This window comes from Salvelinus alpinus, chromosome 2 (assembly GCF_045679555.1).
Source record: "Salvelinus alpinus chromosome 2, SLU_Salpinus.1, whole genome shotgun sequence".
Taxonomy (NCBI): Eukaryota; Metazoa; Chordata; class Actinopteri; order Salmoniformes; family Salmonidae; genus Salvelinus; species Salvelinus alpinus.
Window position 1 is genome coordinate 26693772 of NC_092087.1, and position 23154 is coordinate 26716925.

A 23154-nucleotide genomic window follows, 5' to 3' on the forward strand; every position below is an offset into this window, starting at 1 on the left:
TCGTTATGTTTGGAAGAGAAAGGGGAGGCTTGCAAGCCGAAGAACTCCATCCCAACCGTGAAGCACAGGGGTGGCAGCATCATGTTGTGGGAGTGATTTGCTGCAGGAGGGACTGGTACACTTCACAAAATAGATGGCTTCATGAGGGAGGAGAATTATGTGGATATATTGAAGCTACATCTCAGGACATCAGTTTAGGAAGTTAAAGCTTGGTCGCAAATGGGTCTTCCAAATGGACAATGACCTCAAGCACACTTCCAAAGTTGTGGCAAAATGGCTTAAGTACAACAAAGTCAAGGTATTGGAGTGGCCACCCCAAAGCCCTGACCTCAATCATATAGAAAATGTGTGGTCAGAACTGAAAAAGCATGTGCGAGCAAGGAGGCCTACAAACCTGAATCAGTTACACCAGCTCTGTCAGGAGGAAATTGGCCAAAATTCACCCAACTTTTTGTGGGAAGCGTGTGGAAGGCTACCCGAAACGTTTGACCCAAGTTTAAATTGTTTAAGGCAATGCTACCAAATACTAATTGAGTGTATGTAAACTTCTGACCCACTGGGAATGTGATGAAAGAAATAAAAGCTGAAATAAATAATTCTCTACTATTATTCTGACATTTCACGTTCTTAAAATAAAGTGGTGATCCTAACTGACCTAGACAGGGAATTTTTACTAGGATTAAATGTCAGGAATTGTGAAACTGAGTTTAAATGTATTTGGCTAAGGTGTATGTAAACTTCCGACTTCAATTGTAAGTCGCTCTGGAAAAAAGCATCTGCTAAATTACTAAAATGTAAATGCCCCTGTAAAGCCCAAGAGCCTGACCCTCTCTGGAAGTTGCTGTAGCCCTGCTTGGAATCCTTAGCCTATATTGACTTTTGGTTGGGACGAAGAGCCCGTCAGGATTTGAAATGGGCCAATTCTATGTAGAAATGATTTATGTTCACTACTTGGTCAATTGATTTGATGATTCAATCTACGCAAATAAATTATATGAATTGATGGTTCAACCCCTGTGTCACGCCCTGACCATAGTTTTCTTTGTATGTTTTATGTTTTGTTTGGTCAGGGTGTGATCTGAGTGGGCATTCTATGTTGTATGTCTGGTTTGTCTATTTCTATGTGTTTGGTCTGATATGGTTCTCAATCAGAGACAGGTGTTTTGCGTTGTCTCTGATTGGGAACCATATTTAGGTAGCCTGTTTTGTATTGTGGGTTGTGGGTTATTGTCTATGTTAGTTGCTTGTGTCTGCACTTGTTGAGCTATAGCGTCACATTCGTTTTGTAAGTTTTTCCAGTGTTCTTCGTTAATAAATAGAAGAATGAATTCACATCACGCTGCGCCTTGGTCTCCTCCATTCAACGAACGTGACAGAATCACCCACCAAACAAGGACCAAGCAGTGTGAAAGGGAGGAACAGCATTTGGTGGAAAAATGGACCCGGGAGAAGGATGAGTGGAAAACAACCTGGGAGGAAATAGAGAGTTGGTCGATCGATCCAGGGAGAGTGCCGGAGCCCGCCTGGGATTCAATGGAACAGTGCGAGGAGGGATACAGGAGAATGGAGGAACGGGGACGATATAAAAGGTACGCGGCTAGCATGGAAGCCCGAGAGGCAGCCCCAAGATTTTTTTTGGGGGGGGCACACGAGGAGATTGGCTGAGTCAGGTAGGAGACCTAAGCCAACTCCTCATGCTTACCGTGGGGAGTGTGTAACTGGTCAGGCACCGTGTTATGCAGAGATGCGCACGGTGTCTCCAGTGCGCTATTCTAGCCCGGTGCGCTCTAGTCCAGCTCCTCGCATTGGCCGGGCTAGAATGGGCATCCAGCCAGGTAGGAGAGTGCCGGCTCAGCGCTCCTGGTCTCCAGTGTACCTCCTTGGACCAGGATATCCTGCGCCGACTCTGCGTACTGTGAGTCTGCACAGCCCTGTGCGTCCTGTGCCAGCGCCCTGCATTTGCAGGGCAAGTAGAAACATCCAGCCAGGACGGGTTGTGTCAGCTCTACACTCCAGACCTCCAGTACGCCTCCACAGCCCAGTACGTCCTGTGCCTGCTCCCCGCACTCGCCCTGAGGTGTGTCTCCCCAGCCCAGTACCAACACCACGCACCAGGCTTCCTGTGCGTCTCCAGAGTCCAGTATGCCCTGTTTCTCCTCCCCGCACTCGCCCTGAGGTGCGTGTTCCCAGCCCGGTACCACCAGTTCCGGCACCACGCACCAGGCCTACTGTGCGCCTCAGCAGGCCAGAGCCACCCGTCTGTTCAGAGCCGCCAGAGCCGCCCGCCAGTCAGGAGCCGCCCGCCAGTCAGGAGCCCCTGGAGCCGCCCCTCAGTCCGGAGCCGCCCCTCCGTCCAGTGGCGCCCTCTAGGATGGTCTTCAGTCCGGGACCCGCAGCAAGGGTCCCCGCTCCATAGGCGCCACCAAAGCGGGTTATGACTATGGTGGAGTGGGGTCCACGTCCCGCGCCGGAGCCGCGGACAGATGCCAACCCAGACCCTCCCCTATAGGTTTAGGTTTGCGGCCGGAGTCCGCACCTTGAGGGGGGGTACTGTCACGCCCTGAACATAGTTTGCTTTGTATGTTTTATGTTTTGTTTGGTCAGGGTGTGATCTGAGTGGGCATTCTATGTTGTATGTCTGGTTTGTCTATTTCTATGTGTTTGGCCTGATATGGTTCTCAATCAGAGACAGGTGTTTTGCGTTGTCTCTGATTGGGAACCATATTTAGGTAGCCTGTTTTGTATTGTGGGTTATTGTCTGTTAGTTGCTTGTGTCTGCACTTGTTGATCTATAGCGTCACGTTAGTTTTGTAAGTTTTTCCAGTGTTCTTCGTTAATAAATAGAAGAATGAATTCACATCACGCTGCGCCTTGGTCTCCTCCATTCAACGAACGTGACACCCTGGTTTTCCTTTATTCTCTAATAGGTATATTGTAACCATGTGTTCAAAGTAATCAAATCAAAGTTAATTTAGTGCTGTCCTTTCAAACCACTAAGGGCCCTCCAATCTTTTAAAATAACACTTATCAAGATATGTTGCCTACGCTTAATAGTCCTACTTATCACTAAAATAGAAGATTATCACTTCTCACAATGGTGCTCGTTTAGTAAAGTTAGATCAATGCTGAATCAAATGTCTTGCAAGATCACATAACGATGAATTCGTATTTTATATAACAGAACCGAACAGCATAGCAGGCCTTTACATTAGTTAAACCAAAATCACCTTATTTCTAATGAGATTTTATGATGGTTAGCTGAAGCTGAATAGTCCCCCCCAAAAAATTAACATGAGCCAAAATTCAGAGCCACTATGCAGGATATACAGTGCATTCAGAAAGTATTCAGACCCCTTCAATTTTTCCACATCTTGTTACGTTACAGCCTTATTATAAAATTGATTAAATTGTTTTTTCCCCCTCATTAATCTATACACAATAGCCCATAATGACTAAGCAAAAATAACTATATATATATATATACAGTGGGGAGAACAAGTATTTGATACACTGCCGATTTTGCAGGTTTTCCTACTTACAAAGCATGTAGAGGTCTGTAATTTTTATCATAGGTACACTTCAACTGTGAGAGACGGAATTTAAAACAAAAATCCAGAAAATCACATTGTATGATTTTTAAGTAATTAATTCGCATTTTATTGCATGACATAAGTATTTGATACATCAGAAAAGCAGAACTTAATATTTGGTACAGAAACCTTTGTTTGCAATTACAGAGATCATACGTTTCCTGTAGTTCTTGACCAGGTTTGCACACACTGCAGCAGGGATTTTGGCCCACTCCTCCATACAGACCTTCTCCAGATCCTTCAGGTTTCGGGGCTGTCGCTGGGCAATACGGACTTTCAGCTCCCTCCAAAGATTTTCTATTGGGTTCAGGTCTGGAGACTGGCTAGGCCACTCCAGGACCTTGAGATGCTTCTTACGGAGCCACTCCTTAGTTGCCCTGGCTGTGTGTTTCGGGTCGTTGTCATGCTGGAAGACCCAGCCACGACCTATCTTCAATGCTCTTACTGAGGGAAGGAGGTTGTTGGCCAAGATCTCGCGATGCATGGCCCCATCCATCCTCCCCTCAATACGGTGCAGTCATCCTGTCCCCTTTGCAGAAAAGCATCCCCAAAGAATGATGTTTCCACCTCCAAGCTTCACGGTTAGGATGGTGTTCTTGGGGTTGTACTAATCCTTCTTCTTCCTCCAAACACGGCGAGTGGAGTTTAGACCAAAAAGCTCTATTAATGTCTCATCAGACCACATGACCTTCTCCAATTCCTCCTCTGGATCATCCAGATGGTCATTGGCAAACTTCAGACGGGCCTGGACATGCGCTGGCTTGAGCAGGGGGACCTTGCGTGCGCTGCAGGATTTTAATCCATGACGGCGTAGTGTGTTACTAATGGTTTTCTTTGAGACTGTGGTCCCAGCTCTCTTCAGGTCATTAACCAGGTCCTGCCGTGTAGTTCTGGGCTGATCCCTCACCTTCCTCATGATCATTGATGCCCCACGAGGTGAGATCTTGCATGGAGCCCCAGACCGAGGGTGATTGACCGTCATCTTGAACTTCTTCCATTTTCTAATAATTGCGCCAACAGTTGTTGCCTTCTCACCAAACTGCTTACCTATTGTCCTGTAGCCCATCCCAGCCTTGTGCAGGTCTACAATTTTATCCCTGATGTCCTTACACAGCTCTCTGGTCTTGGCCATTGTGGAGAGGTTGGAGTCTGTTTGATTGAGTGGGTGGACAGGTGTCTTTTATACAGGTAACGAGTTCAAACAGGTGCAGTTAATACAGGTAATGAGTGGAGAACAGGAGGGCTTCTTAAAGAAAAACTAACAGGTCTGTGAGAGCCGGAATTCTTACTGGTTGGTAGGTGATCAAATACTTATGTCATGCAATAAAATGCGAATTAATTACTTAAAAATCATACAATGTGATTTTCTGGATTTTTGTTTTAAATTCCGTCTCTCACAGTTGAAGTGTACCTATGATAAAAATTACAGACCTCTACATGCTTTGTAAGTAGGAAAACCTGCAAAATCGGCAGTGTATCAAATACTTGTTCTCCCCACTGTATATGAAAACAACGGAAATATCAGATTTACATAATTACAATTACACAGATTTACAAATATCCCTTTAACACAGAACTTTGTTGAAGCATCTTTGGCAGCGATTGCAGCCTCGAGTCTTCTTGGGTATAACGCTACAAGCTTGGTACACCTATATTTGGGGAGTATCTCAGATTCTCAGGTTCTTCTATGCTATAGCTCAGCATTCAATACCATAGTACTCTCCAAGCTCATCATTAAGCTTGAGGCCCTGGGTCTCAACAACACCCTGTGCAATTGCGTCCTGGACTTCCTAACGGGCCGCCCCCAGGTGGTGAATGTAGGGAAAAAAAATCTCCACTTCGCTGATCCTCAACACTGGGGCCCCACAAGGGTGCGTGCTCAGCCCCCTCCTGTACTCCCTGTTCACCCATGACTGCGAGGTCATGCACGCCTCCAACTCAATCATCAAGTTTGCATACGTCATTGTTGGTAATCAGGCTGTTGTGTCGAGACAGCCTATAGGGAGGAGGTGAGGGCTCTCGGAGTGTGGTGTCAGGAAAATAACCTCTCACTCAACGTCAACAAAACAAAGGAGATAACCGTAGACTTCAGGAAAGAGCAGAGGGAGCATCGGTGGGACCGCAGTGGAGAAGGTGGAAAGTTAAGTTCGTTGGCGTACACATCACTGACAAACTGAAATGGTCCACCCACACAGAGAGTGTGGCGAAGAAGGTACAACAGTGCCTCTTCAACCTCTGGAGGCTGAAGAAATTTGGCTTGTCATCTAAAACACTCAAACTTTTACAGATGCACAATTGAGAGCATCCTGTTGGGCTGTATCACCTCCTGGTACGGCAACTGCACCGCCCACAACCGCAGGGCTCTCCAGGGGGTGGTGCGGTCTGCACAACGCATCACCGGATGCAAACTACCTGCCCTCCAGGACACCTACAGCACCCGATGTCACAGGAAGGCCAAAAAGATCATCAAGGACAACAACCACCCAAGCCACTGCCTGATCACCCCGCTACCATCCAGAAGGCGAGGTCAGTACAGGTGCATCAGAGCTGGGACCAAGAGACTGAAAAACAGCTTCTATCTCAAGGCCATCAGACTGTTAAACCCATTACTAGCACAGAGAGGATGCTGCCTACATACAGACTTGAAATCATTGGCCACTTTAATAAGCGGAACACTAGTCACATTAATAATGGCACTTTAATAATGTTTACATATCTTGCATTACTCATCTCATATCTACAGTATATACTACATTCTATAACATCTATTGCATCTTAGCCTATGCCGCTCTGTCATTGTTCATCCATGTATTAATATTTATATATTCTTATTCCATTCCTTTACTTAAACATGTGTGTATTAGGTATTTGTTGCGGAATAGTTTGATATTACTTGTTAGATATTGCTGCACCCTCGGAACTAAAAGCACAAGCATTTCGCTACTCTCTGAATAACATCTGCTAACCATGTGTATGTTACTGTCGTGTCTTTGGCTATGCCAGATTAATTGCTATGACATGCTATTCTATAAAATAATTTCTCCGTAATTAATGATTGAACTAATCATGTAAATATAATTAACTAGAGAGGGACACCACTAAATAATATTTATAGAGCTGTTATCTTCCGAATAAACTCTTAAAGATTTAGTAATATTTTACATCCATAGCAGTCACATTAATCGTCATTTTATTCAGTCTCATCTGAAAGTGGTAAATCCTTGGTTATCTGCAAGAATCCTGGCTAACAAGTTGAATCAGCAATACAAAATTGGGTTTAATTATTTATTTACTAAATACCTAACTAATCACACAAACAATTAAATCATAACTTGATCACAAATTGCCGTCATAAAGGCAAACGTCCCTAGCGGGCGGAACAGATATGACAGCTTGTTACACAAAGGGAAGGGGCGGGATTTTAGTGAAAGAGCGGGAGACTGGAACATAGGCGAGCTGTGCTATCGTAAATACAGTATCTTATGCATTCTAAATTACCGCCCATTTGAAAAAGGAAAATGCAATAAATATTTACTCTGAGCTGCGCTTCAGTAGGTTGGTGGTAGATGGAAGACCGTATCGCCAACCCGAGTCCTCTGTCCTTTGAAGAATGTCTCTGGTGGTCACTGGATACGTTGGAGTAACGTCGTGTGTAGTAGACGGGATACTCTGACTGTCCTTCCTAACCTACGTTTGTAGCAGCTGTTGCTAACTCAACGGCTAGGAGGTATCACTTCTGTAGTGAATACGAGTTCAAAGTTCATACCATTTGCAACCAAAGTCCATGCTGATGTTGGCTTAGTTCTGTAGTTATTATCTGAACCATTCTGACATCGGATCGTCATCCTAAATGTACCCGGAACAGGAAGTTATATTTTTGTCAATGGCTTTTATAGTGGAGGGAGAGGGGTGTGTCTGAAAGGTTTATAACCCATGTCTCTTCACAGGGGCGGGCCCCTAGTTGAGCAGAAGCCCAAATTTATGAAAATCCAAATCTCTCATTTGGAAGCTAAAATTACATTTAATCTCTTCACAAATAATTTCATATTCAAACATTTGAATTAAACAACAATTCCATGTGAATCCGATACCTCTGACGTTTAGACTTTCCACAGTAGAGTTTGTCATTCTATCATTGATGAGAATGTGTCAGAGGGCAACCGAACTGACATAATATACCTTAAGTACCACCGCATATGTTCAGTTGGTCGGATTACCAGAATATAGTTCATTTCCCCCCACTTCTGATGTTCCCATAATCTCTATGTTAACCAAGGGGTTTTCTTCTGTCACATCAGTTATAGTAGGGAGAGGGAAAAGGGGGGAAAGAGGTATTGATGACTGTCATAAACCTACCCCTAGGCCAACGTCATGACATTACCAATAAAAATAAATTTGATTTGATTTGAGATTCTCTCAAGCTCTGTCAGGTTGGATGGGGAGTGTAGCTGCACAGCTATTTTCAGGTCTCTCCAGAGATGTTCGATCGGGTTCAAGTCCGGCCTCTGACTGGGCCACTCAAGGACATTCAGAGACTTGTCCCAAAGCCACTCCTGCGTTGCCTTGGCTGTGTGCTTAGTGTCGCTGTCCTGTTGGAAGGTTAACGTTTGCCCCGGTCTGAGTTCCTGAGCAGGTTTTCATCAAGGATCTCTCTGTACTTTTCTCCGTTCATATTTCCCTCGATCCTGACTAGTCTCTCAGTCCCTGCCGCTGAAACACATCTCCACAGCATGATTCTGCCACCACCATGCTTCACCGTAGGGATGATATTGGCCAGGTGATGATTGGTGTCTGGTTTCCTCCGGACGTGACGCTTGACATTCAGGCCAAAGAGTTCAATCTTGGTTTCATTAGAACAGACAATCTTGTTTCTCATGGTCTGAAAGTGTGCCTTTTGGCAAACTCCAAGTGGGCTGTCATGTGCTTTTACTGAGGAGTGGCATCTGTCTGGCCACTCTACCATAAAGGCCTGATTGGTGGAGTGCTGCAGAGATGGTTGTCCTTCTGGAAGGTTCTCCCATCTCCACAGAGGAACTCTGGACCAAGGAACTCCAAGGAACTCCCCGACCAAGGCCCTTCTCCCCCGATTGCTCAGTTTGGCCGGGCAGCCAGCTCTAGGAAGAGTCTTGGTGGTTCCAGACTTATTCCATTCAAGAATGATGGAGGCCACTGTGTTCTTGGGGACCTTCAATGCTAAAATTTCAAAAACCTGTTTTCGCTTTGTCTTCATTATGAGGTATTGTATGTAGATTAATGAGGAAAATTACATTTTATTTCTTTCACCTTTATTTAACCAGGTAGGCCAGTTGAGAACAAGTTCTCATTTACAACTGCGACCTGGCCAAGATAAATCAAAGCAGTCCGACACAAACAACCCAGAGTTACACATGGAATAAACAAATGAACAGTCAATAATACAATAGAAAAGTCTATATACAGTGTGTGCAAATGAAATAAGATTAGGGAGGTAAGGCAATACATAGGCCACAGTGGCAAAATAATTACAATATAGCAATTAAACACTGGAGTGATAGATGTGCAGATGACGATGTGCAAGTAGTGATACTTATCCCCTTGCAAAAGAGCAAGGGGATAAATAACAATATGGGGATGAGGTAGTTGGGTGGCTATTTACAGATTGGCTATGTACAGGTGCAATGATCTGTAAGCTGCTCTGACAGTTGATGCTTAAAGTTAGAGAGGGAGATATAAGACTCCAGCTTCAGTGATTTTTGCAATTCGTTCCAGTCATTGGCAGCAGAGAACTGGAAGGAAAGGCGGCCAAGTGTTGGCTTTGGGGGTGACCAGTGCAATGTACCTGCTGGAGCGCGTGCTATGGGTGGGTGTTGCTATGGTGACCAGTGAGCTGAGATAAGGTGGGGCTTTACCTAGCAAAGACTTATAGATGACCTGGAGCCAGTGGGTTTGGTGACGGATATGTAGTGAGGGCCAGCCAATGAGAGCATACAGGTCGCAGTGGTTGGTAGTATATGGGGCTTTGGTGATAAAACGGATGGCACTGTGATAGACTACATCCAGTTTGCTGAGTAGAGTGTTGGGGGCTATTTTGTAAATGACATCACTGAAGTCAAAAACTAACAAAAAAATATATTTAAAAAATAAACACGTTACACAAACAACGCACTGACATGAAACAGAGTCAATAACACCTGAGGAATGAACCAAGGGGAGTGACAGATATAGTGAAGATAATCAAGGAGGTGATGGAGTTCAGGTGAGTGTCATGAGGCGCAGGTGCGCGAGACGTTGGTGACAGGTGTGCGGGATAATCAGCCGCCTGACGACCTAGAGGCCGGAGAGGGAGTATACATGACACCTACAGGACGGTAGCACTCCAGGAACAGGGTTTGAGAGCCATGGTAGGCTATTCAATAGGCTACTGTTGGTACAAACTTTGATTGAGGAAATGATGACGTCACATACATATTTTGTGCGCTCCCTCATCTACAAAATAGGCACTACACCACTGCAAGTAATATCTTAAGTAGGTCTGTAGCCGTGATGTCTGTATGCTGCATGTGTTCCCTGCTGGCTTCATCCATCTGAGCAGAATCCAAAATGCAACCGTCACTTGCTCATTACGAACAGGGTAAATAAAGGACCTTGAATGACAGCACCATAGACAACTCCTCCTTTCACCGGGAGACTTCCAAACACTATTTTGATCTGCCGCTGACCACGTTTTAGCCTTCTCTATTTACATTGTGCCGTAGCCTACACTTGGATTAGCCTACACTGTAATTCCTTAAACTGGACTGGATTATTTTACCGCACCTGCATTGCAATCCAATGAATGCACGATTTATGCAATAAACAAAGATATGCTACAGAAGACTATATAGGTCCACTAATACAGGACTAGTAAAGTCCCAGTGCACTACTTTTGTGATTTTTTTGGCAACAGCTAATGGAGATCCTAAATAAGTACTCAATACTAAATACATGGGCCTTATTACAAGCCCTACTGTCTCTGGAAGTCAGTGGATTTGCATTCTGTTGATCTGGTAAACTTGAACTCAGAGCGTTGCTTGAACTATTGTTTTGTTTGTTTTTTACATCAGCTCTGTATGCAAATATCCTTCGGATAGGAATGATATATCTCTAAAAGCAAATTATCTTCCAGGGAGGTAGTCATCAAAACAAGTCCAACAGTACAGTCACTGTAGTATTGAAGGCTGTTGGGAGTAAAAACAGACCCAAACCACAACGTGGTCAGTACAAGGACGTGATTGCACCCACATGTGTTTCCCGGGTGATAAGCCTCGGGAGAGAGAGAGAGATTCATTCTCCCTAGAGAAGTTGCATCTCTTTTCACCAATCCCCTGACATTCAAAAGCAAAAAATTATATGAAATGGAAATTCCTCTTTTGTAGTACTGCCTAATTTGCATAACAATGGAGGCTTTTTGGCTCCTCTCTCCTCTGCTCTATAAGAGGCAGTGGACCGGGGTCAATCTCAAAGAGTAGATGAAAATTTGACATATGAACTTTGTAGCATTGCCATTCTGAACAGGTGTCGATTAGCAATGCCAGGTTTGAGTGGGAATGCATGCCGAGTGCAAAGCTTGTGATTTGTGAAACCAAAACAGCGAAAGCACAACTTCTGTATGGTTCTGTTTTCTTGAGCCTTACCAACATGTTGCCCTATGAAAACAATAATAAATTGTCTTGTTGAGAAAAACCTACAGTAGCTGAGAAAGGTGTATCAAGTTTCAGTCACACTGAAGTCACAGATCCTATACTGATATCTGATGTGACAAGCCATACAAATCCATATATGTTTGTCAGTGACACACTAAGATTACAGTAGATTATTAATAGGTACAAAATGTAGGGATTTTTCTGCCATTTAAATCCTTGGGCAGGCTGCCTTAGCATTTTTTAGGCTGCCTAAGTCCAAACAGTGTAGACTTAAATTACTAAAACCAGATATAAAGAATGTAGAAAAGATAATGGACCTATATTTGTTTAATAATATCATCTTTGAGAACTAGCAATCACCAAAATAAAAGCTAGACAGTCAGGGAAAATAGAACATTTTGCAGTTTTGATTTTGTTATTATGTCTGACAGCATTAGCCATGGCAAAATACATAGAATTGCAGGAAATTATCTTTAAAATTGCAACATTTCCTTCAGCTCCACAGCAAAATGTGTAGAATTGTATCAAATTAGATTAGAATTAGAACTTCACAAATGTCTCTCAGCTCCAAGGAGAAATGTGTAGAATAGCAGGAAATTGCCTTAAAATGCAAAATGTCGTTACACCGCCAAGATGGGGCCTCTAAAATGCAGCCGCGACAACAAGCCAACTGTGGGCATTGCCACACCCACCACCTAAGCCTTTTTTTGATCCATAAAAAACACTGCACCTTACTTACATATACACCGACACATGCACGTACACAGAGACGAACACACAACGAGGAGCTAGGGCACATCTTAAAGCGCAGCTTCTGCATGACTTGGGAATGGGAAGCTTACAGGTGTTTGGAGAATTGTCCACCAGATACTGACAACGTGCCAGAGAGCCAGAGCTGCAGCTTCGGAAATGCATGGGAGATTATTATTTACCATAAAGTAGTGTGAAAGTATCAGGTTTTGACGACTAGATGCCGCTGTTCCTGCTATACCAACACACTCTTTTATCCATTTTGCTGGTCTCTTGTGTTTATTAAATAGATCACAACGTTTCTTTTTCAACTTTGGGTAGAACACGAATAGATTTGGCTCATGATTGGTACACTAGGGCTCCTGAATGGCGCAGCAGTCTAAGGCACTGCATCTCAGTACTAGAGGTGTCACTACAGACCCTGGTTCAATTCCAGGCTGTATCACAACTGGCTGTTATTGGGAGTCCCAGGGCTGTGCACAATTGGCCCAGCGTCGTCCGGATTAGGGTTTGGCTGTTATTGTAAATAAGAATTTGTTCTTAACTGACTTGCCTAGTTAAATAAAAAATAATAGCAACCTAATACTGACTGACTGCTGAGGGCCCTATCCTGGCAAACAAGGATAATTTGGTGCAAAAATACACTCATAACTTTCAGAAGCATAATAATATACTTCAGTCAAATTCAACTTCTTCCTATTTTGATGATCTTTGAATGCATTTGGACATATGACTTGAGTAACAGATTATCACACACTCCTCAGGATTCAATGTTGTGCAGAATGACCCAGACAACGGCCATCAGAACTGCTAATAAGAATCAGTAATAGTAAAGGTACTGAAGATTACTTGGTTTTACTTACATCTCAGTCATCTCTTTTTTTTCTGACCCTGGCCACTCATACTAATTAAGCTGAACCAATTTAACCACTGAGCATCCGAGTGTGTCAGTGGATTGGCTGTCTCTGTGTCACTCTGCTCCTGATGGGAAAGATGCTGTTTCCTCCTCTATTCCTCTGCAGTGTTTCAACACACTCGTAGAGTGAAACTATCGTCTCCATGTCACTGTGACACCACTACATGCTCAGAGCTCTGTCAGCCCTTGCCCCAGAAGCCACCAATTTCAAGCTGTTTGTGTGTGTGTGTGTGTGTGTGTGTGTGTGTGTGTGTGTGTGTGTGTGTGTGTGTGTGTGTGTGTGTGTGTGTTCTGCAAACAGTCACCATATACTGAAACATCAGTCAACCAATGACTGCCTACTGTTATATTTTTTTTAAATACTTCAATTCAACAGCTGACCCCTGTGCCATGTCACTGTTGTAATTTAGATAAGCAGGCCTAAATAACATTGTAAAAAGTCAATACAATTGTGAGAGCTACTTATGATGGAATTGTAGGCGACATATGTTAATTTGATATCCCTTCATGCTTTTATTTTGTTATTTGTAAATCGACAAATTATATAATGCCACAGCCACCCATGATTACAATGGAATTATGGAACCAAATATATACCAGTGACTTGCAGTGTTTTGACGTGAACCCCTAATAAAAGACAGCTTGCTGTTGAAACGTTGGTCAATACATTACTGCATCAAAGCTACTAGAGTGCTGCTTTTCCTTGACTGTTTATCCATATGTGACAGGATGCAATTTGTTCCATGAGAGCACGCACACACATACATACACACGAGCTCTGACTGACTGAACGTTTTGGATCACCTGCCTGCTATTTTAGACTGACCCACAAATATCACCGTGAATAACCGTTACACCTAAACAACCAATGTGACCAGCCTCCCAGTGAAGACGAAGTAGTAGCCACACTAGCCTTATGTAATAGAGCAGCAATTCATTACATAAACCATTTGGTCAATGTAAAGCGAATTGTTCACACGCTGATTGAACATGCGCTGTGGAACACCACTACAGACGACACAGAACGCAATTACGAAAATGAAAAGTTTCACCTGAGAGTAATGGAAATGAATGAAAACTAAACGTACAGGATAGCCTAACGCTACACTCAAAAACACAACAAGCCCGCTTAGGTAGGCAAAACAAACACGCAATTATGAAAGCTCACAGGGGTTCAGTGAGCAAATGCAAATATGACTGCAATGTATACAGCTAGGCTGTATATCGGCAGACACTAATAGCTAGGATCAATAAATTGACTGGCTACTGTAAACATGTTATCATTCAGTTAACTCAAACAAAACAAATAAGTGTTTCTGCAAACACTCAACTTACCCATTCCAAAACGCGGATAAATCCAAGGGGTAATTTAAGCACCTGAAACGTTCCAACAGACACGAGCTAAGGGAATAATGACAACAACAATGACATGGAAACAAAAACTATATTGTTAATCAAATCGCCATAACTATTAGTATATCATTTGACAAATTTGAATACTGGCCTTTTAACGCACATTATTTTGAGACCTGACAAAACCCCATTTACAATCAATAAACATACCTGGTTAGCTGATTCCATTTTCAAAATACTTATCTACTTGTTCAGTAAGACGTAAACAATTTTATAGTGCTACCCAAACCGACTGATGTCTGTGCCTCGCGCAAAAGACTCTCGGCTTTAATTGCTACTGCACGGAAAACCCCGAGCTCTCTTCGGCTTGTTGAAAAATAAAACACCATAGAGACAGACTGGGATTGGCTTCACGGAAATGAACGATGGCGTCCACATTTGCCGATTGTAACGGCCTCTCCTCCCCACGTCGGAGTTGGTTGAGGGGATGTGATTGTATCTCTCGTGTATTAATGTTGGATCGAGGCACCACGCATTGTAAGGTCATATAAGTAGAAATATGCAGTACCAGTCAAAAGTTTGGACACACCTACACATTCAAATCAAATCAAATTGTATTTGTCACATATGCCAAATACAACAGGTGTAGTAGACCTTATAGTGGAATGCTTACTTTACAAGCCCTTTTAACCAACAATCCCGTTTTAAGAAAATAAGTATTATGTAAAAAATACATACACTACCGGTCAAAAGTTTTAGAACACCTCCTCATTCAAGGATTTTTCTTTATTTTTACTATTTTCTACATTGTAGAATAATAGTGAAGACATCATAACTATGAAATAACACATATGGAATCATGTAGTAACCAAACAAGTGTTAAACAAGTCAAAATATATGTTATATTTGAGATTCTTCTTCATAGCCTTTGCATTGAAGACAGCTTTGCACAATCTTGGCATTCTCTCAACCAGCTTCATGAGGTAGTCACCTGGAATGTATTTCAATTAACAGGTGTGCCTTCTTAAAAGTTCATTTGTGGAATTTCTTTCCTTCTTAATGCATTTGAGACAATCAGTTGTGTTGTGACACGGCAGGGGGGTATACAGAAGATAGCCCTATTTGGTAAAAGACCAAGTCCATTTTATGGCAAGAACAGCTCAAGTAAGCTAAAAGAAACAGTCCATCATTACTTTAAGACATGAAGGTCAGTCAATATGGAACATTTCAAGAACTTTGAAAGTTTCTTCAAGTGCAGTCGCAAAAACCATTAAGCGCTATGATGAAACTGGCTCTCATGAGGACCGCCACAGGAATGGAAGACCCGGAGTTACCTCTGCTGCAGATGATAAGTTCATTAGAGTTACCAGCCTCAGAAATTGCAGCCCAAATAAATGCTTCACAGAGTTCAAGTAACAGACACATCTCAACATAAACTGTTCAGAGGAGACTTTGTGAACCAGGCCTTCATGGTCAAATTGCTGCAAAGAAACCACTTCTAAAGGACACCATCAAGAAGAAGAGACTTGCTTGGGCCAAGAAACACGATCAATGGACATTAGACCGGTGGATCTTTGTCCTTTAGTCTAGAGTCCAAATTTAAGATTTTTGGTTCCAACTGTCCTGTCATTGTGAGACGTGGTGTGGGTAAACGGATGATCTCAGCATGTGTACTTCCCACCGTAAAGCATGGAGGAGGAGGCGTTATGGTGTGGGGGTGCTTTGCTGGTGACACTGTCTGTGATTTATTTAGAATTCAATGTACACGTAACCAGCATGGCTACCACAGCCTTCTGCAGCAATACGCCATCCCATCTGGTTTGGGCTTAGTGGGACTATCATTTGTTTTCAACAGGACAATGACCCAAATCACACCTCCGGGCTGTGTAAGGGCTATTTGACCAAGACGGAGAGTGATGGAGTGCTGCATCAGATGACCTGGCCTCCACAACCCCCGACCTCAAACAAATTGAGATGGTTTGGGATGAGTCTGACCGCAGAGTGAAGGAAAAGCAGCCAACAAGTGTTCAGCATATGTGGAAACTCCTTCAAGACTGTTGAAAAAGCATTCCAGGTGACTACCTCATGAAGCTGGTTGAGAGAATACAAAGCTGTCATCAAGGCCAAGGGTGGCTACTTTGAAGAATCTAAAATACATCATATATTTTGATTTGTTCAACACTTTTTTGTTTACTACTTGATTCCATATGTGTTATTTCATAGTTTTGATGTCTTCACTATTATTCTACAATGTAGAAAATACAAAAAATAAAGAAAAACCCGACAATGAAAAATCCTGTGAAGTGCCATTAACCCTTGTGACCATCACTCTAGCCCATTCAAGATGAGCCTGTCATCTTCTGCCCATCTCAAATGTCTGTGCTTTGTGCAGAATAATAACACCCAAATCACCATGGCTCTAAAAGCATCAAAAGTGACTATACAGTGGGGAGAACAAGTATTTGATACACTGACAATTTTGCAGGTTTTCCTACTTACAAAGCATGTAGAGGTCTGTAATTTTTATCATAGGTACACTTCAACTGTGAGAGAAGGAATCTAAAACAAAAATCCAGAAAATCACATTGTATGATTTTTAAGTAATTAATTTGCACTTTATTGCATGACATAAGTATTTGATACATCAGAAAAGCAGAACTGAATATTTGGTACAGAAACCTTAGTTTGCAATTACAGAGATCATACGTTTCCTGTAGTTCTTGACCAGGTTTGCACACACTGCAGCAGGGATTTTGGCCCACTCCTCCATACAGACCTTCTCCAGATCCTTCAGGTTTCGGGGCTGTCGCTGGGCAATACGGACTTTCGGCTCCCTCCAAAGATTTTCTATTGGGTTCAGGTCTGGAGACTGGCTAGGCCACTCCAGGACCTTGAGATGCTTCTTACGGAGCCACTCCTTAGTTGCCCTGGCTGTGTGTTTCGGGTCGTTGTCATGCTGGAAGACCCAGCCACGACCCATCTTCAATGCTCTTACTGAGGGAAGGAGGTTGTTGGTCAAGATCTCGCGATACATGGCCCCATCCATCCTCCCCTCAATACGGTGCAGTCGTCCTGTCCCCTTTGCAGAAAAGCATCCCCAAAGAATGATGTTTCCACCTCCATGCTTCACGGTTGGGATGGTGTTCTTGGGGTTGTACTCATCCTTCTATTCCTCCAAACACGGCGAGTGGAGTTTAGAGCAAAAAGCTCTATTGTTGTCTCATCAGACCACATGACCTTCTCCCATTCCTCCTCTGGATCATCCAGATGGTCATTGGCAAACTTCAGACGGGCCTGGACATGCGCTGGCTTGAGCAGGGGGACCTTGCGTGCGCTGCAGGATTTTAATCCATGACGGCGTAGTGTGTTACTAATGGTTTTCTTTGAGACTGTGGTCCCAGCTCTCTTCAGGTCATTGACCAGGTCCTGCCGTGTAGTTCTGGGCTGATCCCTCACATTCCTCATGATCATTGATGCCCCACGAGGTAAGATCTTGCATGGAGCCCCAGACCGAGGGTGATTGACCGTCATCTTGAACTTCTTCCATTTTCTAATAATTGTGCCAACAGTTGTTGCCTTCTCACCAAGCTGCTTGGCTATTGTCCTGTAGCCCATCCCAGCCTTGTACAGGTCTACAATTTATCCCTGATGTCCTTACACAGCTCTCTGGTCTTGGCCATTGTGGAGAGGTTGGAGTCTGTTTGATTGAGTGTGTGGACAGGTGTCTTTTATACAGGTAACGAGTTCAAACAGGTGCAGTTAATACAGGTAATGAGTGGAGAACAGGAGGGCTTCTTAAAGAAAAACTAACAGGTCTGTGAGAGCCGGAATTCTTACTGGTTGGTAGGTGATCAAATACTTATGTCATGCAATAAAATGCAAATTAATTACTTAAAAATCATACAATGTGATTTTCTGGATTTTTGTTTTAGATTCCGTCTCTCACAGTTGAAGTGTACCTATGATAAAAATGACAGACCTCTACATGCTTTGTAAGTAGGAAAACCTGCAAAATCGGCAGTGTATCAAATACTTGTTCTCCCCACTGTATATACACTTAGTATACAAAACATTAAGAGCACCTGCTCTATCCATGTCATACTGACCAGGTGAAAGCTATGATCCCTTATTGATGTCACTTGTTAAATCTACTTCAATCAGTGTAGATGAAAGGGAGGAGACAGGTTAAAAAATGATTATTAAGCCTTGAGACAATTGAGACTTGGATTGTGTATGTGTACTATTCAGAGGGTGAATGGGCAAAACAAAATATTTTCCTGTGTCACGACTTCTACCGAAGTCGAAGCCTCTCCTTGTTCGGGCGGTGCTCGGCGGTCGACGTCACCGGACTTCTAGCCATCATTGTTCCATTTTTCATTTTCCATTGGTTTTGTCTTGTCTTCCTACACACCTGGTTTCAATCCCATTCATTACCTGTTGTGTATTTAACCCTCTGTTTCCCCTCATGTCTTTGTCAGAGATTGTTTTATGTTCAGTATTCGTGTTTTGTATTTGGTGCGCGACGGGTCCTCGTACCCACTTTGTTTCGTTATATTTCATGGTTTTGGAGTATTGTGTTTTGGACCACCCATCCCGGATCCGGGATAACTGTCATCAGAAACGCTGACTAGCATAGCCTAGCCTAGTGCCACAGGGATATAATATAATTTCATGAAATCACAAGTCCAATACAGCAAATGAAAGATAAACATCTTGTGAATCCAGCCAACATGCCCGATTTTTAAAATGTTTTACAGCGAAAACACAACATATATTTATGTTAGCTCACCACCATATCCCAAAAAACACAGCCATTTTTTTCACAGGAAAGATAGCTTTCACAAAACCCACAAATAGAGATAAAATTAATCACTAACCTTTGAACAACTTCATCAGATGACAGTCATATGACATCATGTTATACAATACATTTATGTTTTGTTTGATTATGTGCATATTTATAGCCACAAATCGTGGTTTTACATTGGCGCCATGTTCAGAAATGGCTCCAAAATAGCGAAAGTAATTACAGATAGCCACGTGAAATACAGAAATACTCATCATAAAACTTTGATGAAAAATACATGTTGTACATATAATTAAAGATACACTGGTTCTTAATGCAACCGCTGTGTTAGATTTAAAAAATAACTTTAGTAAAAAGCACAGCATGCAATAATCTGAGACAGCGCTCAGCTATTCTCCGCCATGTTGGAGTCAACAGAAATACGAAATTACATCATAAATATTCCCTTACCTTTGATGATCTTTCATCAGAATGCAGTGCCAGGAATCCTAGTTCCACAATAAATCGTTGTTTTGTTTTATAATGTCCATTACTTCTGTCGAATTAGCAACTTTGGCTAGCATGTGTAGTACACGTGTCCAAACACTTGCGCAATTGAACAAAAACGTCGAACGAAAACTTCAAAAAGTGATATTACAAGTCGAATAAACTGGTCAAACTCAGTTGAGAATCAATCTTCAGGATGTTTTTCTCATATATATCCAATAACGTCCCAAACGGAGCATTTCTTCATGTCTATCTAACGCATTGCAGACAAGGAGATCACATGCGTAGTCTGCGTGGCCAAGAACTGGCAATCTGCCTGACCAGTCACTGCATTGGCTCTCATCCGGTCCCACATCAAGCTATATGCTTTATTCCATGTTCTACTGCCTGTTGACATCTAGTGGAAGGCGTATGAAGTGCATACAGATCCATAAATATAAGGCAATTGAATAGGCCTTTCACAGCGACCCATTTCAGAATTTTCACTTCCTGTTTGGAAGTTTGCCTGCCATATGAGTTCTGTTTTACTCACAGATATAATTCAACCAGTTTTAGGAACTTCAGAGTGTTTTCTATCCAATAGTAATAATAATATGCATATCATGTGATCTTGGACAGAGTACGAGGCTGTTTAATTTGGGCACAAATTCATCCAAAAGTGAAAATGTCGCCCCCTATACCTAAGAAGTTAAGTTATTAAACTACTCCATTCAACCAAGTTTTGATTCTCCTGCGCCTGACTTCCCTGCCACCTATACACACGACTGTGACAACGTGCCTTTGAACAGGGTTGTATGTGCCAGGCGCAACAGTTTGTGTCAAAAACTGCAAATCTGCTGGGTTTTTCACATTATATTTAGGCAACTTTTATTACTTGTACGCTACATAAATTATGTGGATTCTTATAGAGTTTGACAAATAAACCAAAATTGCCCAGAACAAAACATTCAGAGAGTATTGCAGATAGAAATGGACTAGATGTGATTCTCTATGTTTCAATTGTACGTGCATGGTTCTGAGTATTCTGTGGTACTGAAGGATCCCCTGTGTGAAGCCCAGGCAAACAGTCAGCATGGCTGTCGGTTTAACACAGTCCAAGGGCCAATAGGAACGTGACTCAGACTCGCTAAAGCCATAATGTTATGTAATATGGAGCAGGGACTGTTTCCAAGACTGAGTTGTACTCCTGTTAAGTCACAGTGTACAGTCATATTTAAATGCATGGGTGAAATATATTTTGCCTGACATTACATTTTTTTTGATTCTCTGTGTGACTATTGTGATGAAACAGAACCCTGTTTTTCCTTGTCTTTTTCTGTTGATATGATCATACCTTTCTATGCGATAGCCATTCCTAGCCAGCCCGCTGGAGGTTGAGCAATTTGTCTTCTAATTAGCCAGCCGAGGCAGAGAGAAGAGAGCTGGACTGTAAACTACCTGCAGGCAAGATGATGGTGAGCGAGGATTCCTGATTCTGCCACAGAGATTCCAATTCCAATAGAGACGAGTGAAAACCAGGCTGACAGCGTGGCTAATTTTACAACATCTCTTCTCTCACTCCATCCCTCCTTCTCCCCTTGTTTTACTCTCCTGCTTACACACATCCCTCTCTTCTCATCTCCTTTTCTCCCTCTCTCACTCACTCTCTCACACTCTCTACCTCTCTCTCTCACGCTCTCTCTCTCTGCCTGCCTGAAGTGCTGTCCTAGCGATTAGGAAACTGTTAGATCTGATTGGCTAATCTTCGCACCACAGAAAATCTAAAAGAAGTCAGCAGGAAGAATAGAGGATCTCATGCATACTTTATCCATTTAGTTGGATGTGATTTTTTTCATGAGCCAAGTCACAGGCAGCTGTTTCTGAAAGGGATGCCTGCCATATGTTTTTAGATGTTGAAAATATTACAAGCTTGCCAGGGTCAGTAAAACAATGGCCAATACAATGATTGACCATAGGGCGATATTGATGTTGACTGATTTTGATTTAGATCATCTCTTATCCACAGAGCACAGGTGCCGTCTCAGCATATCTAATAAAAAATGTCACCTGTCTGTGTTTGTGTGTGTATGTTTCTTTTCATGTTAATGATAGATATCCTTCAGCCAAGTAAGTACATTTTGTTTGAATATTAATTAAGTATACTCAAGCAAACACCTCTATACTCATTTGGGGCGGCAGGTAGCCTAGTGGTTAGAGCATTGGACTAGTAACCGAAAGGTTACAAGATTGAATCCCTGAGCTGACAAGGTAAAAATCTGTCGTTCTGCCCCTGAACAAGGCAGTTAACCCACTGTTCCTAGGCCATCATTGAAAATAAGAATTTGTTCTTACCTGACTTACCTGGTAAAATATATATATATTTTTTTAGATCATTACCAGACCATACCACAGTCTCCAGAGTGGTCATGTCACCACCTGAAGATTCAGAGGGTCTTTTACCCCCCAAATGTGCAAATGGACGTTTTGCCCCCCTCAGGAAGAGCCACTGTTCATTTGAAGGAGGCTGCGTGTGACCGTTCCAAGGTCAACTCGCATCGCTCTACCAGCACATAGTGCCACCACCCCTCAGAGAATGCTGGGAAAAGGCTGCAAATAGATGCAAAGCAACTGAAGGAATTTTTTGCAGGGATCGCAGCTGTGTCCGCTCACTCACACTCGCTCTCTTCCTGCACTTTAAGATTCTGGTGAATAGGGTGAATAGGTGAATAGGTGAATAGGGAATAGGGAATAGTGAATAGGGATGATTCTGTGACATGATAACTGTCATGTTAAAGTGATGTCCACCTTCTATCTACTTATGGGGAGTTGTCTTATCCCTATCAAAATCCTCTTGGGGTTTTAGGGGAGACTCCTTGGTGCTGTAACAGCATCCTTTCGGTTCCCCTGGATGGGAGTATCAAGGAGAATCTGTCACACACACTGGCAGGTGTCCAAACACATCACACATACCTTGACAAACTGCAAATGTGCTGCAGAGGCAGAAACGAGCATACCTGGGTTCATTACCTGGGGGACCAGAGAGTGACAGAGGAGCTGTGTGTGTGTGTGTGTGTGGGGGTGGGTGTGTGTGGGTGGGTGTGTGTGGGTGGGTGGGTGGGTGATAAGAGAGACAGAGGGAGAGTGAAATTTGATAATTCAGATACTGTTGGGATTGTTATAACCATCTTAATATTAATGCTGACTTGAAAACAACTGGCAACTAACTTCTACTACAGTAGTCAAAATGACTGGAAACATTGTTTGTCAACTCCTCACCATAAGGGCGGGGCAATTAAAACTACACAGTAAGAGCATCAACAAACACATTAAGGTTAAATTAGACATTAACCAGCCACAAGGATCTACACTTCTGTGTCTCTAATCAACATTTGCCTACGCAGCCAGTGCATTAGATCTCCAATTAAAGTGTTAATAACATAAAAGCTAAACTAATTGATCATATAAAGCTTTGACCAGTGGCAGTGTGAGGTGTCTTTGTAACCATAGTTAGTGTCTCAATTAACCCACTGTCAAGAAGACATTACAGTCATAACGCCCCCTGCTGGTCACACAAAAAAAGGTGGAAAAATATCAGAGGCTTTAGTTGAATAG

The 23154-nt window shown here is 42.8% G+C and overlaps 1 protein-coding gene across 1 annotated transcript in view; it reads right to left on the reverse strand.

Moving 5' to 3' along the window:
* Nucleotides 1-14623, reverse strand: part of synpra (synaptoporin a) — a 50698-nt gene extending 36075 nt beyond the window's left edge. Inside the window, exons 1-2 of the mRNA XM_071372617.1 lie at nucleotides 14481-14623; nucleotides 14253-14318 (exon numbers count right to left, since the gene is read on the reverse strand). Coding sequence (XP_071228718.1) covers nucleotides 14253-14318; nucleotides 14481-14498 — 84 coding nt within the window. The 5' untranslated portion in view covers nucleotides 14499-14623. The remainder of the gene's footprint in view (nucleotides 1-14252; nucleotides 14319-14480) is intronic.
* Nucleotides 14624-23154: the final 8531 nt, after the last annotated feature.